The sequence below is a fragment of the Palaemon carinicauda genome, chromosome 14, assembly GCF_036898095.1.
Source record: "Palaemon carinicauda isolate YSFRI2023 chromosome 14, ASM3689809v2, whole genome shotgun sequence".
NCBI lineage: Eukaryota > Metazoa > Arthropoda > Malacostraca > Decapoda > Palaemonidae > Palaemon > Palaemon carinicauda.
This window is the reverse complement of record NC_090738.1, coordinates 5,747,906-5,767,059: the sequence shown is the minus strand read 5'-3', so window position 1 is coordinate 5,767,059 and position 19,154 is coordinate 5,747,906. Positions and strand designations below refer to the sequence as shown.

At 32.4% G+C, this 19,154-nt stretch overlaps 2 protein-coding genes across 4 annotated transcripts in view; one reads left to right on the top strand and one right to left on the bottom strand.

Annotated features, from left to right (window-relative positions):
- The window catches only part of LOC137653407 (TBC1 domain family member 2B-like), a 687,014-nt gene that overhangs the window by 467,860 nt on the left and 200,000 nt on the right, over nt 1-19,154 (top strand). The gene's annotated exons all lie outside the window — the stretch shown is intronic.
- LOC137653406 (transcription initiation factor TFIID subunit 1-like) overlaps nt 1-19,154 on the bottom strand; it is a 181,423-nt gene that overhangs the window by 8,935 nt on the left and 153,334 nt on the right. For all 3 annotated transcript variants that reach the window (XM_068386763.1, XM_068386762.1, XM_068386764.1), the window contains exons 2-3: nt 14,297-14,387; nt 10,305-10,582 (exon numbers count right to left, since the gene is read on the bottom strand). In XM_068386763.1, the coding sequence (XP_068242864.1) occupies nt 10,305-10,582; nt 14,297-14,387 (369 nt within the window). The remainder of the gene's footprint in view (nt 1-10,304; nt 10,583-14,296; nt 14,388-19,154) is intronic.

Sequence of the window (19,154 nt, the reverse complement as noted above, 5' to 3'; positions counted from 1 at the left end):
TTGAAAATACACCATTTAATTCTGCTAGAAAGCTAAGAGTAGTTTACAAGGCTTTGTATATCTCCCGATGTATCTGCAGAGTTTATATGTGAATGGCTAATCCTATACATCTTTCATAGTATAAGATTAACTGGATTTTTGTTTTCATAGCTGGAAACCAGCAGCTTGTTTGAAGTGAGAACTTCTGCTATCACTTCTCACTCTGCTGAGCGTTAGCATACACATTTTGTTAAGGCATTATAATACAACAGTGTTCCCTATAAGAGGTCATTAAATTCTTGATGGCTAAATAATCATCCTGGAGGTGGTATTGATGCTGGTTCTTGGAAATTAATCGGGGATTTAATGAAACTTCATAGTGCCATGCATCAGGGGCTTAGTCATACAATACTGAAGTATGTTACTCGCTATTATATTGTCTTTTTTTGTGTGTATTTGTTTATATTGTTATATTATATTGTTAATCTTTTATAATATTTTTAAATTTGGCAATATATTTCAAGAGATCTTGATGTACTTATGATGAAATTTTAAGCTTGTTCAATATTTTGGATGTTGCTGATAATTTAACAAAATGATAAGGATACTTTAATAATAATAATAATAACAATGATAATGATGATAATAATAATTATAATCATTATATAAAGTAAGAGTCCCTCAGTTTGGATGTTAATTTTTGTATTTTAATCTTACATATTCTTAGAATTTTCAAGATATTCTACACAAAACTCCATCCTCAGTGGTGGAAATTAAGTGTTTGAAGGTATATGATTCTGAGTAGAACATTCTTTCTTAAACTTTGAGTGATATCTGCTATAAGTTTGGCTTAGCTAGACTATTGTTGGCAGTTGAATAATTTGATTTACTGTCCTATACTTTAAAAATACCAAAATATTGAACTGAATTACTGACTTGACAATTAAGAGATTAGTAGAAGGAGCCTTAATGGATAGAATCCCAGCTTTTTTTAGAAATAAATCTTCTGAATTGAAGGTTGAAAGCCAAGTCTGTCATCATTTTAAGAAGTGTTATCCAGGAATAGGTTTTGATTAATTCTTATAACAGACTAAGTTTCAGGGGTGTACTTGTGCAAAAAGATAATCCCAGGATATTTGGTGTTGAGGAGAGGGGGGGGGTATATAAAAAACAGACATCTCTAATGCGCAATTCTTTACAATAATTGAAAATAAGATTGTATATATGAAAGATAGTAATACAGAAAATGTCTCAAAATATGGGATATTTTAGTTTCCATCATGCAAATGATATCATGGTTTATATAACTTTAAACAAAAATAGTGTAATACTTTTTTATTATCTATTTTTCGATAGCTGAGGAAAATTATTTTTTACCATTTTGTTGTAGGATATTTCTAAAAGAAAATGACTAAGTTAGTAAGAACTATAATCAGTACATTTTACTGATAGTAAGAACTATAATCAGTACATTTTACTGAAAAGGAACATTTTAATGCAAAGTAAGTTTGAATTGAAACATTAAATGGTTTGTTCTTTAGATGTGTAACTGGACATTGACAGAACAAGTAATATTCAACTGCTTCTAGTAATTTTTTTTTTTTAAGTTAAGTAGTGCATTTTACCTATAATCACCTTGATACAAAGTATGAATTTTCCGTTTGTCTTGTATTGGTAAACCTAATAGAAATAGGGATAGTTTTTGGGTAATTCTTCAAATAGGTGATAGTTTCAGAACTGGCAACAATTTGATGCAGCTTAATGACTATTGTTATGCAGAGGAACTTTAATTAATGTAATAATGACCAAAGTTCTATCCAAACTTTAATTCAACTTGGAACATAGTTTTTGTAATGATAGTTTTTGCATTATGAAAAATGCAGTTTAGAGTTTGTGTTGTTGAGAGATGGATGTATTTAGTACTACTGTATATCTTTTTAGCAAATGTTGAAAGATTTATATTTTCTGCCTATTATTTCTATGAACCTCCCATGATGTTCATATTGCTACTTCTTTAGAAGCTCGTTTTTTGGCGTTTACCCACAAAATGTATGTCAAATTTTCACATTTCCTTTCCTTTTAAAAGGTACAAACTGAATAAATCCAGTGGCTAATGGTAAATAATATGCTAGGAGTAACCCATTCTTCAATTTTCTCCGTTGCGTGAATTCATCAACACTTTTATCACCCTTCCAGATTTGGATAATTTTTTGTTGTATAATAATTCAATATTTATTCGCTTGGTTAGCATTTCGGCATAGTGAATGCACTGGGCTTGAGGAGCACGATATCTCACGACTCCTCTCAAGAATTATTTTTCAAGTTAGTGTTTATAGAACTAGAGAGTATACACTGCACAGCGGTAAATCTTCTATTTTATAAACAAAATAACTGCTGTTCATCGCTTATAATGGAGGAGTCAAGGAATTACAGAGAGAATTATTATTCTTTATGGAGTTGATAGCAATATAACACACAATTGCTCATTCACCAGCCAAGTTAGTGATCTACCTATTTAGGTTTTAGCTTATTTAAATTTGTTATTCTCAAAGGTCAGTGAGCCTTCTCTTGTGGATGGTAAGTCTGTCTTGCCTGCGCGGTTGCTTACACTAATCTAACTTCCATAGTTGGGTCTAGTGGTAATCATTACATAGCATTCCTTCTTTAAGGGTTCTGAATGTTCACTGTGCCTTACAAAGTTGAGTTCTGCCCTTATGAGTTGATTTCTTGAATTACTGTATTCCTTCTGCAGATCAGCATGAGCGTACTGCAAATAAAGTCCCTCTTTATGACATTTAGATTGAAAGTTCAGAAGACTGAGTTTGGTAGCTGGATCCTTATATCTCTCCTCTCACTGAAGTAAGCTTTTTTTTTTTTTTTTAAATTTACTTTGGTGTGGTAATTTGTTACAAATGTTTTTATTACCCTTACAAGTCTAGCTGTAAAAACTACTGTACTTGAAAAATTATATTGGATTCTTTGTATTTAGTTAAAATCTATAGTTATTAATTTTACAAAGGTTAATCCTCAAATTGAATACATCAGTATCCTTCAGCTTAGGGTTAGAGTTCTCTTGCTTGAGGGTACACTTGGGCGCACTATTCTATCTTATTTCTCTTCCTCTTGGTTTGTTAAAGTGTTTATAGTTTATATAGGAGATATTTATTTTAATGTTGTTGCTCTTCTTAAAATATTTTATTTTTCTTTGTTTCCTTTCCTCACTGAGCTATTTTCCCTGTTGTAGCCCCTGGGCTTATAGCATCCCGCTTTTCCAACTAGGATTGTAGCTTAGCAAGTAATAATAATAATAATAATAATAATAATAATAATAATAATAATAATGCCTCAGGAGGTGCCATTACATATGCTAGACATTTTGGTCATGAGCGTCAACATGTGTTACACTAACTGACATACCAGTTGTAATCAATATCAGCAACAGGACTTAGTGCACAGGAAATCTTACTTCAAAACTAACTTATTACATTTTTAAGACAGTTTTAGATGTGGCTTTTTCATCAAAGTACAGTATTCAGAGACAGCTGTGTCTAAACTATACAGCATATACCTCTCAGTTTGTTAATATTATTGTGAATAAAAATCCTTAACTGGTTATCACTTTTAATAAAAATGGCTACTTGGTTTAAAGTTTCATTAAACAGTTCAATAAGTTTCAACTAAACTCAGTTGTTTGGATGTACAAGTTTAATCAGTTATTTAACCTTATAGAATATGTCATCTTTGAAATCCATCATTACACTAATAAATGAGAATTTTTAATGCAGGGTCTGCAAGATATTTAATGAAGGGTCTTTGTAACAAAAATAGGGGAATTGTTATTGAAATGCTTTACTTGACAGTTAATTCCAGTGTTTCAGAAAGATTTTTTTTAACACAGAAGGTAGACTGTTTTATAGAGGAAATAATGAAAGCACTACCACTCCAGACTTTGTCTTTGTTACAGCTTAACTAGTTTGGCTTTTTTTGTATTTGGATTTTAATGCTTTTAATCTCTTTCTGGGTAGGTCAGAAATCAACTTAATTTTAGATTCAGAATAATATTTCAGGCCTAACCTATCAAGTTTCACCCCTAACCTTAATGGTAAAGTGATAGCTTGGTGTTCTTTGATACCGTTCAGTAATGGCTCTCTTGGTACACAACTGGTAGCAATCACACGCTCTCCAGATTTTTTATACTGTACTGTATACTGCATATTAAGATATTTTCCCCTGGTTTAGTTGATCATTTTGAAGAGTGTTTCAATCTTGATTGCACTCGTAGAAAATTATATTTCAATGGTTACCAATCAAGTTAACAGTTCCAAGTGCAAAATGAAATGCGGTTAGTTCAGTGGAAAAGTCTAGGAAGACTAGGCTAACTGATAATAACAGGAATAATGATGGTTTACTTGTCAGGTTTGGGATGTAGTTTTACATGCGTAGTAGGTTTAATTTTGGATCTTTGGAAAACTTTGCCGTATGCATTTAACAGTTAAATGCATAGTAATCTATAAATTTTCTTATAAGGTAGGTCTTAGGAGTTCAAGTTGTTTGTCTTTGTTTGGCTTCATTCAGAGCTAATATATTTTAAGACTAAGAGGTAGATACAATTTCCTTGTTCAATTCCCCTTATCAGAAACAGATTGTAAGTATGTCATCTGAGAATAGTGGTCCTTTTTGAGTAAGAGACCTTTAGTATAGTTTAAAGAAGCTATGAAAATTTGAGGTAGTGCCCCTAAATCACTAGGTATGATTGGAATGTCAATTTATCCTCTTTCCAAAAGGCATTGTATTTCTGTATTGTAGGTTTTGGGCTCAGAAACTCACCAGGTTTGGAGCCAAATCTTGTATAATACATGTAGATTAAGGGCCTAAATATTAGGAGTAAACTTTCATCTCTTAAATGTTGCAGTAAAAGTTTCTTTAGCAAAGTATTTTAGAGAGCATTCAATAATATACAGTATTGGTTTTGTGTTATATGGACTTTTTTTTTAATCCTCATGCTCTTATTTAGATAATTGAAGCCTAGGTCCTATAGTGGCTGCTGTTGTGGTCTTCTAAATTTTTTTAATGAAATTAATATACAGTTTACTTTTTCCTTATTCCAAATATCATTAGAAAACCATCTGGAGATCTAGCAGGAGATGGTATTTGAGGTCTTCCCAGTAATTTCTAAACCTATTGAGTCTAGAATTATAATTGAGTAATACTGTACATTTGAAATTTTGTTGACCTATCTGTGGCATCCCACCACCATCAGAGTGTGGGAGTCAGCAACAGGAATGCCAGGAAAGGCATTAGAAATATATTTTTTTTTTTTCATTTCTTCACTCACCTGATGTTCATACACATGCCCACCTGCCTCCCCCACTGACTAGTGATGTCAAGGAATAGGGATGCTTGCAACCTCTAAACCAGAATGGGTTACTACTAACCCTATTACATACCATTTACCACCAACCATTAGAATGTCTGATTTCTTTACTGGTGTCTTGTATCTTTTAAAAGGAAGAAAATGGGGAAATTTTCTTTAAATTTTTGGGGTAAGCTTCAATAAAAGGAGCTTCTGTAGAAAATGCAGTATAAACATCAGGTAAATATAGAAATAAAAAATCTTATTAGAATGATGTTTTTGAGATTTGTACAGTCTTCACTATCATGGAATGAGCAATCCAAAGTTAGACAAGTATATGGTGGATCTTCCAGTGTACAGTACTTTTGGATTTGATTGCTTCAAAACTTGACCCATTAAAGATTTTTTTATTGTTTCATCACCTATAAAGATTTGAGGAAGAAGGGACCTTGTACAGTATATTAGTGTGATTATTAGTTCTATGAGTGATGCACAGGATGAATATTTTTGTCATGACATATGTTTTGAAATTATAAAGAAGAATAAGTCTTTCAAGACAATGTGAAAAGTTAGGATTATGAATGAAAAATTGAATTTTGATAATTAAATTCACTATTTTTATACAGTACTCACATGATGTTCTTGATGCTTTTCTATTGAAGCTTGATTTTTTTTTTTATTAACGTATACTTTCAAACTAGAAATTTCCCAATTTCCTTCATTTCAATAGTCTTATGCCTCTAGTACAGTAATAAATTGATCTGGCAGTTAATGGCAATAACTTTGCCTTGCTTACAGTGCAATCCCTGTAATCTCAAAGTCAAAACTAAATTCCAATTCATCTGACATTGCTATTCAGGGGAGAGGAGGGGGCCTAGTACATAAACATCAGGTAAGTAAGAATGATAAATTTGATTGAAATTCTGTTTATTTTTTATAAAACTTCCTTGATGTTCATAACTTGATTCCCACACTTTGATGGAGGTTGGTCAGTGTAAGAAAGAGAAATAAAATGTAGAGATTAAACTAATAAACTTGCCAAGCACCTAAGACTCACCCCTTGGCCTAGTACCACGGTGATTAATCGTCACTAAGTAAGGAATGTTATAACTCTAGCCTCCAGATTGTGAACCAAATACACCTCCCACTCTTATAAATTACCCAACGTGTATTTTTAATTGAAAAAACTACTTTATTACTATAAGTTAATTAGATTTATGCAAAAGAAAATTAGAATTTAAACTACATCAGCCACTACAGGACCTAAAGTTCAGCAGTCTTGATAAAAGCCACAGTTCTCTAAGATAATACTTAACGAAAATTAACTTGATATGCCTTAGAACTGCCGCCAAGATTTTTCCCTAAGAGATGTAGTTACAATTTTTATATGAACCCTGACCTTCAAGAGTTTCATCTGACTTAGATCCACTTCTCTGTGAGTCCCTGTGACCAAACTTTTAAGAAGAAATATAACAGGAATTTAAAAAGAATGACAATTCAGCATCCTAACTCCACAAACAAATTAGGAATTTTTCCCCTAGTATGTTAAAGCTTTTGTAATTCAGTAATGTAACTGGTAGACATTAAAGCTAACAGAAAAAGTCCTAGATGTGAGATCTTTTACAGAAATATCTTTTTAAGATTCAAAATGAGAACCCTTTAAATAATGCAATACTACATCTAAATTCCAATAAATTGTTTCAACAATTGGAGTTTTTTCAATATTAAAAGATCTAAAAACATCCACAATAATACCAGAAGCAGATAATTCCAAATGGATGAGTATGATATTCACCATGGATTTTTAGCCCTTTGTAGCTGAAATGGATAGTTCCCTTTAAAAGAAGAAAAAATGTACAATATTATCTAAACGAATTCTAGTCACTGAAACATTCTTTAATTTACAGAGAAGTAATGAGAACCTTTGCAATACTACATCTAGATTCCAATAAAGTTTTGATAATTGGAGTTTTTTCAATATTAAAAGTTGTAAAAACATCCCGAAGCAGATAATTTTAAATGGTTGAGTATGGTATTCACCATGGATATATAGCCCTTTGTAGCTGAAATGGACAGTTCCCTTTAAAAGAAGAAAAAATGTTAAATTTTATATTATTATCTAAACGAATTATAGTCTGAAAAAAACTCCTTATTTTACACAAAAGTATTTATTCCATTTCCTTTGATACAAATTAATAATACTGTAGATTATTTCTTGGAACCTAAAATAGATAATCTAAATGATTTTGAAAACCCTTTGTCTCAGAGATGGTGGAAAGTTTCCGTCCAGTTAAATGTAATACTTCTGGATTTGGGATTACTGACCTCGAAATCGGTTGCCTAAGAAGATCAGTTTTGTACGGAAGCCTCCTGGAACCTTCCAACAGCAGAGGCACTGATCCGTAAACCCCTCTCTTTTCGGGTAAAAGAGAGCCACTACATTATTCCGGCTCTTTTTAGAAACCGCACTTACATATAACTTTAATCATGGAGAAAGTAGGAAACACATACAGATCCAGATTTAATCATGCCTGTAATGGGATCCATCAACCATGCTAAAAAATTTGTAGCCGGTGAGCAAAACATTTCTCTCTGTTGTTGAGCAATGCAGCAAACATATCTATGTTTGATCTTCCCCATCAATTCCAAATTTATAGACACGAATTGAAATAGAAGGATAAGTCCTTTGCAATTCATCCAAATTATCCTGAAATAAGTTTTGTTAATGATTAGATACTGCATCATAGTTAAGTTCTTATTTGAATTATCCTCCTTTTCCTCTTTCCAGCTTTCCTTTGTGTGCTAGGTAAGGGACTCTTTTCGACAGTAGTGGTACTAAAACCTACGTTATGGGTGCTATTGAAAACTTGAGATTTGCTTGAGGCATTGCCTACATTAGATTATGTTCACTTTCATTTGAGACATGATTCAACCATTCAACTCCCTATGAAGTTTTAAAAGTATTTTCTAAAAATTATTCTTCCTGTTCTGCAGGAACCATGTAATATTTTGTGTCATTAATATAAGTATAAAGTGGTTGATAGTGTCTACTTCAGCGAGGGAAGGAATATTAGGATCCAGTCTACCAGCATGGTCTTCTATCTCAGAATCCAGTGGTCATTAAGAGTAGACCTGGTCAAGTAAATGTCAGGATTTTGCAATAAAAAGACCTGGAGTAACTCAGGAGTGCGATGTTCATGTAGGAGTAATCAACTCTTGTCAGTACCTTCTTCCATACTGAATGGTGCAATAGAACCGTTTGGCAATAGTTGAAGATTTAGCCAAGAGTTATAAATAGGGCATATTATGCTAGAATCAATGCCTTTGCAAGGAGACATACTGGTCTTCTTCGATTCGATTCAACAAATGAAGCAAAAAGGTTGTAGATCATTTGAAGCTCATTACTATCAAACCCTGAAAACTTGTCAATAGCTAGAGGTATTATCACCCTTCTCTCCACTGTGATCAACTAGTCTAGTCTTCTGTGGATTTTCCCCTGAAATAAACATTAACTTCCCTTTACTTTTGGAATTTTCAATGTAAACAATTGAGCTATCTAAACATCTAAACGCCTCTCATTAAGAGAAATAGTAATCCATCACATTCTTCACAAGTATTATTTAAATCACAATATTCAAGCACAATATACAAAGAGAATGAAGATCATGATCTCCCTGTAATAGCTACCTTGAACAAATCACACAGGAATTACTAATATATCCAGAAAAAGACACTTAACAGTAAGAACCTAAATCACAAAACTACTATAACAGGAATTGGCCACAAATCTATACTATCTAACCCGAAGTCAATGAAAGGAGTAGAAAGATAAAAGGCCTACAGAGTACCCAAGCCAAGGTTATTGCCATTAACCATCAGATTATCTACTGAACTAGAACCCTAAGCCTATTGAAAGGGAACAAGATGGGAAATTTCTAGTTTTATGCCATACATTGATATAAAACTTTGCATTAAGACAGAAGTATTAAGAACATCAAAAGGTATTTTTTTAAGAATATTATCAATGTGAGAAAAAATTGGTTAGCTGTAACTAACTTTCATGATCAATTCATGTGGAACAAATTTGTTTAGAGAATATAAAACTAAGATTCATGGAATCTGAACAAATAGGCAGAAGTTATTATCGTTCATATAAAATGTTTAAAGAGTCTGGGATTTTAATTCTTGTCAATATATGTAATGTGTACAGTATATAGTTTGAAGTGTTGACAAATGTCACAAAATAATCTTTAGTGCAGTATGACAGTTCATTGTGACTTTATCTTACTTTACTAAATGTCATATTAAATTTTAGAGTATCTACACATGAAGCTTGATGATAATGATATTTACATGCTTGATCATTTAATTATTACACTGAGGAATTTGCATTTTGTAGACATTTTACCATATATAAAGCTAATGAAACCTTTTTTAACATGTATGTAATAATACATCTTATTTAAGACCGTACTGTAGGCACATTCGACCCTTTCATTTGCTGGTTTGTTAATTATGAGTCTACATTTTTGCAAATACTGTATTAGGAACAGGATATTTCCTCATTTCCTTTGACTTATTTTTGTAATACTTAGTATAGCAGTAAGCTGAAGCTTCTTGCTTCTATAGTTAATGCATTATTAAAAAATCTTCATAATACCAAAGGGTTTTCCATAATGTATAGATTATAGATGCTATCTTTTGCTGATGCAGCTCTGCTTACTAATACTTTATTCATGTTTTGTCTAGTTTTGTCTACTGTGAATGAACAAGGTCTGGAGGATTTCAGTTTTATTCCCAGCAAATGCCAGGGGTCAGAAGTACAAAAATGTATTTTCCATCGCGTACAGTACCTTTTCCACTTTTTAAAGTCTAGTGAATCTAAATAATAACCATGGTGAAATTAATATGGTATAAGGAAGTGTTTTCCTATGGATGAGGAAAATGGTAAAACCAGAAAGGAACTTCTTACCTTATCATCGTGTTGTTTCTTCTGTATGTTGTGTTCTGTAACGTGCTGCAAGTGGAGGTCTTTTTTTATGTCGCGTACAGGGCTTGTACTACTGCTGCTTCCAGAGGTTGTCTTATGCACACCATCACCACGCCTGTGAATGGCTTCGGCTTTCTTATGAACGCTGGATTTGTGTCCCTCTGTTTTGTGTGATGCTGGGTCCAGCTTATGTGTCTTGTGTACTTCATGAATGTCTGTCCGATGGGGTAGATCTGTCTTGTGCGCTATGCTGTGTTCACCTGCAAAGGAAAACATTGCCTGATTACGGTTTTTGGTTTACAAAAAATTGGGGGCAATTTCATGAATAGTTGGGGGTAAAATGATACGCGGATGGATGGCAATACACCGTGATGTAATATTTGGAAAATGCAAGTTATGTAGCTGTGTACAGTGTCAAGATTTGACTGAAACCCTTTAAAATTTCAGTCTGGAATTGATTATGATTAACTTTGGATTTAGGAGAAAAATAGAATATTGATATTAGAATTTCTTATCCCTAGTCTCACTTGACATTCATATTGCTTTTGTCTTTGGAAGCTTGGAATGTCAATGTTACTCTTTAAGATAAAAAAAAATTCCAGTTTTCTTTCCCTCCAGTACACTAATGCCTGTAGTAAAGCAATGAGAACGGAGTCTAACAAAAATATTTCCCTATCCTCTTGGCACCACTAATCATTTGCGAGAAAGGTAGACATATATATGAGCATTAGGTTAATATAGAAATTAGTTAGTCTTTTATTAGAATTATTTATTACTATGAACCTCCCCTGATGTTTTATATTACCGACTCCCAAACTTCACGGGTAGTTGGTAGTCAATACAGGAAAGAGATTAGTTTCAATAATTAATTAAATAATAACCTAGGCATACTCTTAGTCTAGGGTTTTGGGTACCTTAAACTCCAGAGAATATTTTAAAAAAATCTTTATCACCTGATTAATCACTTGTATGATAATAAAACTTAATTACTGTGCTACACATATAATTCTACAAAAACTAATTATATATTTGAAAAGGTTACTAAACTACAACCCAAAAATGTAATTCAACCAAACCAACCACTTGAATTCACTATTCACTTAGACCATATCCCACTAGCCACTATAGATACTAAAGCATTATAATCTTTACACATAAACCAGGACTCCTTAAGATGAAGTTTAGTGATTACAGATTTGGGGCACCATTGAGAAGTGACTAAAACCCTTTTCAAAACATGAGATTTCAGAAAAAGTATTACATATATAACTGCAATTCTTAATTCATGAAGCCTATTTTTCAAAGCTTTCATTAGATTTCTATCATATTATTTTTGAGCTTGGTGATCAAATGGTACTGTCATCTTGAAAGACGATGCATTCTCGAACAGAGGCTGTGTGCATAATAGCACAACAATTAATTTCCTTGGAATTTTCTAAAGGATATCAAACCGCTCTTACTAGTCAAGGGGAACTATTCCCTCAATAAATGACCACCTATAATATCTGTAGAATAGTCCAAATAAAATTGCGTCTTTTGGAATATAATGAAAAAATACTTTATATATTCAGCCTCAAATTAATTATACTCAGAAATCGAGCAAAAAAGTATAAAATCCACATATAATTACTCAAGATTACCCTAAAAGAAATACTTGTAGTTCACTGATTTGTTTTTATGCCAAGGACAACAGGAATACATTTTAAATATGATATTGAGCAAAGGTTTAAAGGTATATGTTCAAAATCTAAAAAATGTAAATAACTGCTGGAAGTCTTTTTGATATTAAGATCTAAGATAAAATCTGCTAAATTGACTGATACGAACATATCCAATCTCGTTCAAACACAGAAATCAGCATCTATTTATATCTTCAGTGCCTAAAATATAATTTTCTGACCATAGAAAGGGAAACATAAAACTTGAAAATATCATTATATCTAGTTCTAGTAACTGATAAAATACTTGACTTACACTAATCAAAATAAACTTGACATTGTTTTTTATTAATATCATCTGTAGGCTATCTTTTGGAACATATAATAGTCACCCCAGAGAACTTGAGAGTCATTTACTTCCAATGATATGTTGAATAGGACTCCATTCATAAGATGTAGCTCGTATGGATTTAGAGAATTTTTCAAAATTGTTTGTCGGAAAGGATTGATACAAGAGGAAGAGAAACAAGATAGAATAGTGTGCCCGAGTGTACCCTCAAGGAAGAGAACTCTAGCCTAAGACAGTGGAAGACCATGGTACTGAGGCTATGGCATTACCCAAGACTAGAGAGCAATGGTTTGAATTTTGGAGTGTCCTTCTCCTAGAAGAGCTGCTTACCATAGCTAAAAAGTCTCTTCTACCCTTACCTAGAGGAAAGTGGTTACTGCATAATGATAGTGCAATAACCCCTTGGGTTAAGAAGAACTGTTTGGTAATCTCAGTGTTGTCAGATGTATGAGGACAGAGGAGAATATGTAAAAAATAGGCCAGTCTATTCGGTGTATTTGTAGGCAAAGGGAAAATGAACCGTAACCAGAGAGAAGGATCCAATGTACTACTGTCTAGCCAGGCTATTTAGTGTATTTTACGATTGCATTTATTTAGACCAAATTATGATAAACTAACCTCTTTATCTTTACCTCTTTATTCCAACTTCTAGTTCAATAACTTTAAAAAGCCAATAGAGAATGATAAAAGTATTGTTAGTATTGTAGGTAGTAGGTCGGCTAAGGCACCGGCCGCCCGTTGAGATACTACCGCTAGAGAGTTATGGGGGTCTTTTGACTGGCCAGACAGTACTACATAGGACCCTTCTCTCTGGTTACGGTTCTTTCCCTTTACCTACACAGACACCGAATAGTCTGGCCTATTCTTTACAGATTCTCCTCTGTCCTCATACATCTGACAACACTGTGATTGCCAAACAATTCTTCTTCACCCAAAGGGTTAACTGCTGCACTGTATTTGTTCAGTGGCTACTTTCCTCTTGGTAAGGGTAGAAGAGACTCTTCAGCTATGTTAAGCAGGAGAAGGACACTCCAAAATCAAACCATTGTTCTCTAGTCTTGGGTAGTGCCATAGCCTCTGTACCATGGGCTTCCACTGTCTTGGGTTAGAGTTCTCTTGCTTGAGTGTACACTCGGGCCCACTATTCTATCTAGTTTCTCTTCCTCTTATGTTGTTGAAGTTTTTATAGTTTATATAGGAAATATTTATTTTAATGTTACTATTCTTAGAATATTTTATTTTTCCTTATTTCCTTTCCTCACTGGGCTATTTTCCCTGTTGGGGCCCCTGGGCTTATAGCATCCTGCTTTTCCAACTAGGGTTGTAGCTTAGCATTTAATAATAATAATAATATAATAATAATAATAATAATAATAATAATCATAATAATACAGTACAGCTATAAACAACTGATTTGGATAACAACTGCTGTTTTTCTTGCATTTCAACTTTCGTATGATAGTAAACAATTACTGTAGTTATTACAAATGACATTGAATAGAATGTGACTGATATTTTATTACATTTTACCTTTGTTCGTTTATAAAAAGGTATATTGTACCAAATTGCACGAAAACTACTTGAAGAATTGGAGGAAAAGGTCATTATCCTTACTGCATGGCCAGTACAGTAGCTGTGTTTAGCCCCTTCCACCAACTGTGCCATCTCTCCCCACACTAGAATTTTGGATACTCCCCATGTAATAAGGATGTGACAGAGTGCACTTCTTCAGAGCGAGGTGTACCTGGGACTCCTGTGATTAACTGTACCCATAGAATAAAGGGATTTTGACGAAGGAAAAATCTATTTCTGGGCGAGAGACCTGTGCCGCCCAGTGAAATACTCCTTTAGGTTAGCAGTTATATACCTTAGAAATTATGCTAAAGGAGCATTTCACTGGGCGGCACAGGTCAGAGCCCAGAAATTGGAACTTATGTATCTATAGAATAATGCCTTATTATACTCACGCCTGTGATGATCCCCGTGGCCCATGCGATTGCTCATCTCATGTTCCTTGGCCCTCTTAATTTGGTGGGCCCTTTTGCCCTCATTATGTGGCTGCAAAGAAAATAGATAATCTTAGGTGTTTGCACTAATAATGAAATACTATTGATAATACAATAATAATGACTATGATCTTTTCAATTTATTTGAGTGTGCTTTTTTAAAGAATAATCTTATAAAAAAAACACCTAATTCTATATGTTATTACATAAATATGAATACTTAGGGTGTAAGAAAACTATAGTACTAATATATTTTAACGTCAAAAATTCTGGAAGCCTTTTAAACAACTGTATAGAATTTAGATGTTTGTTTAAATACTAAACTTCATTCTCACATGTATGAATTTGCAGATGATGAATTTACATAAACTGGAACCTCACTAAATCTGTGAAGTGGTTAGCTTATGCATTACTGATGTGGTTTTTTTTAATGTATAGAATATTTCATAACCTCTGGGAAATTTTGTGTTGCTTTTTAAAAAGATGAGAGGGTAGTTGAGGGATGGTCAATATCACATTGTTCCCTTGTGTTTTTATATGCAGATGTACAATAAACATAAGCTCCTGGATCATTGGGTGCTTGTACCTGTACACAGAAAGAACATCAACACTTTATAATCTTACCATATACTTACTGAGATAGTCTGTCTTATTCACACAATCACACATCTTGAACATTAAAGCCATTTCTTTCCAACTCATCTTTCATTCAATGTAGGTAGTATATTCTTTTTTTCTCCCAACTTCCTCTGAAACCTCCAAATCATAGACGCTTATTTAACAATGGTCCTACTTTTTCTCCTTTGTGGCCAAATACATACGCTAATCTTTTTACAATACCATCTTATCTGTTCATTTGTCACTTTTCAAAACCACAAATACTGTACAGTATAAACAATTTATCTCAACATCAGACACTTTTCATATCCTGTAAACATGCTCCCCTGTTTTTCTTTATCACAAGGTTTGTCATCACATAGTCCATAAAGATTTTGAAGTACCATTGGTCTATAAAACCCTAAACAATTTTGTTTTTTTCAATATCCACATGACATCCCTGTCAGTTTTATTTTAAGTTCTTTTGTGACTCACATATTTACAGATTTTCCCCCTATTCCCAAAATTCCTTCTTGAATTATACTCATCTGTAACCAACATATTTTCTAAACACGCTTTGTTTTTACATTCCATGCTTAACTTCTTGTCTTACTTCTTTAATCAAAACCTTACCATACTCCATCCCTAACGTACTACATTAAGTGATTATATCTTGTGTAACTTACTGTCAACTCTGAGTTTTTTATGCTACAAAAACAACTTTTTTCCACTCCCATTCCTTTGAGACCTTTCCAATGTCCAGAATACTTTGCTCCCCCATGGCCATCCCCCCAAAAATCTGTGAAAGGATTATAGAAGTGTATTTCATAAGTTGTTGTGAACTTGAATAATAAATCACTTAGGGAAAGAAATTAAAATTGTGAGAAACAGATTTGACGTAAAAACCCCATCATAGATGGAAAGACAGATCAGAGTTTGTTTTTGGTTTCATGGATAGAATGGTGATGACATTGCCTGTTTGATATTTTTTATTGATGGAACAGAGAAAGGGTAGTACTTTTAGGTGCAGAGTTATAGGGTAAAAAAGTGGATAATGAATAAAGTTTGAAATTTTTTATCATTGCTGTAGATACACTTCTATTAAGGAATAGTGATGAGAATCTGTATAAGGTAGTGTAAAGGTATAGAAATGTTTGCAAGAAAAGAAAGTTAAGGGTAAATCTCATCAAGAGTAAGAACAAGAGTAAATTTGATGGAAAGCGTTAATATGGAGCAAAATTTGTATTGGAGAAGTTTGAAGTAGTTGATTTTTATTTGTGTTAAGGGTTAGGTATAAAGAAACACGGTAGAATAATGTAGGGGGTAAAACAAAATATTATGTGGTACAAGAAAGGTATGAAGGTATGTTGAAAATAATGAGAACAGGCTTTGAGCGTCCATGGATAATTAGTTTGAAATGTATGAGAGTATAGTTTAGCCACCTCTCCTTTATACACCTCGTACACCTGACAACACTGAGATTACCAAATAATTCTTCCTCACCCAAGGGGTTACTGCTCTTTAATTGTTCAATGGTCACTTTCCTCTTGGTAAGGGTAGAAGAGACTCTTTAGCTATGGTAAGCAGCTCTTCTAGGAGAAGGACACTCCAAAATCAAACCATTGTTCTCTAGTCTTAGGTAATGCCATAACCTCTGTACCATGGTCTTCTACTGTCTTGGGTTAGAGTTCTCTTGCTTGAGGGTACACTCGGGCACACTATTCTATCTTATTTCTCTTCCTGTTAAAGTTTTTTTATAGTTTATAGAGGAGATATTTATTTTAATGTTACTCTTCTTAAAATATTTTATTTTTCCTTGTTTACTTTCCTCAGTGGGCTACTTTTCTTATTAGAGCCCCTGGTTTTATAACATCCTGCTTTTCCAACTAGGGTTGTAGCTTAGCAAGTAATAATGATAATAATAATAAATTGTGGAAATGGATTGAAGCTGAAGGTTGATGGTGTTAAGATATATGTAGTAAAATAAGAATTGAAAGGTTGAGAGATCTGGAGAAACAATTTGATATAACAGATGAAAGGTTTAACCTAAATGGAAGAATTTATCATAGTTTCAAGGTAGTTTGTTTGTATGGAGATAATGGCAGAAGATAGTTTGGCGGAAAGAATGTGTAATTTGAAGATGTTGTGAATATGGAGAAGAGAAAAAACTTAAAATCATTACATACATGAAAAAAGGACTTTATTTTCATTTGACCAAAATGAAGTGTATTAGAAAGGAAGGGCAATGATACTTCTGAAGTGCAAGAGTCTTTGTAAGATAATGGTAAATGGTGCACTATGTGCAAGCAATTTCAGTGAAGCCATCTGTGTAGGTATATGAAGTTGACCCGTGTTAAAATTTTCGGATACACTACAATATATATATGTTTGTATGTAGGTATGCATGTATATACAGTATATATATATATATATATATATATATATATATATATATATATATATATATATATATATATATATATATATGTATATATATATATATATATATATAATTTATATATATATATATATATATATATATATATACTATATATAAATATATATATATATATGTGTATATATATATGTATATATATATATATGTATATATATATATATATATATGCATATATATATATATATATATATATATACATATATATAAGATAAATTTTGCACATTTAGACGTGTTTTACATATTCAAATAAGCCATATACTTTTTATACATTGTCTGGATTCTCTTAAGGACCTCGTGATCAGAGCCCCAGGGGAAATCACACAAAGACAATAGCTTCTGACTATCTGGGAATCGAACCCTGGTCCAGGAAACTTGTATGAACAGGGACATACCACGTGGCCAAGTGGTATGTCACTGTTTATACAAGTTTTCTGGACCAGGGTTTTGATTCCCGGCCAGTCAGAAGCTATTGTCTTTGTATGATTTTGCCTGGGCTCTAATCCCCAGGTGTTAAGAGAATCCAGACATTAATGTATCAAACATATATGGCTTATTTGAATATCTATATATATATATATATATATATATATATATATATATAGATATATATATATATATATATCTATATATATATATATATATATATATATATATACACACATGTGTGTGTATATATATTTCACTTGCATCTGTTTATGGTCTTTCTATGCTAGTTCACACCTGCAAACTTTCTTAGTTCGTCAGTCCATTGTCTTTTCTTCATTCTCCTATTTCTTTGACAATCTCAAGGGATCCGTTCTGTTCTCAATATCCATTTATTATCTTTCATTCACATTATATGTCCTGCCTATATCTATTTCATTTTTTTACATGTTATTAGAATATCCTCTACTTTAGTTTGCTCTTGTATCCATGTTCCTCTTTTTCTGTCTCTCAGTGTTAGCCCCATCATTATTTTTTCTATAGCTCTTTGAGTTGTAACTAGCTCTTGTTCTGATACTTTAGTAGGACTCTGGGATTCTGAAGCATAAGTTAAAGCTGGTAGGACCATTTGATTAAATACTTTTCTTTTTAAAGAAGGTGTCAATTTACTTTTCATAATCTCATTTTGTTTACCAAAAGCTCTCCATTCCATGCTTGTCCTTCTTTTAATTTTGGTTTCATGTCCTGGGGACACACACACACACATATATATATATACAGTATGTATATATATATATATATACATATATATAAATATATATATATATATATATATATATATATATATATATATATATATATATATATATATAGCTATATATACATATATATATGTATATATATATATATATATATATATATATAAATATATATATATAGCTATATATATATATATATATATATATATATTATATATGTATACTGTATATATATTTATAATTATATTTACATATACATACACAGTTTCCCTCAGTATGCCCTTTTCCTGAGAAGAAATAATAACGAGACTAGCACAAAATCAGTCAAGCATTTCACATATACCACATGCACAGTGTACATGTAATTTTTACCCCATTTTAAAGAATTGACAAAAGCATTCATCTTTAGATAGATTCCTTGTCAAAATAAGATGTAAATGTAAAAAAAATATAACCAAGTGTCCATAAAGCATTAATCTAGTGATTCAGTTAGTGATAGTCAACGTTGTTCAAAATAGAGGATTCACAATATTTTGCCCAAAGTTCTCATATAGAGAGCTTTTCCCTCCAAGCAGTAACCCCA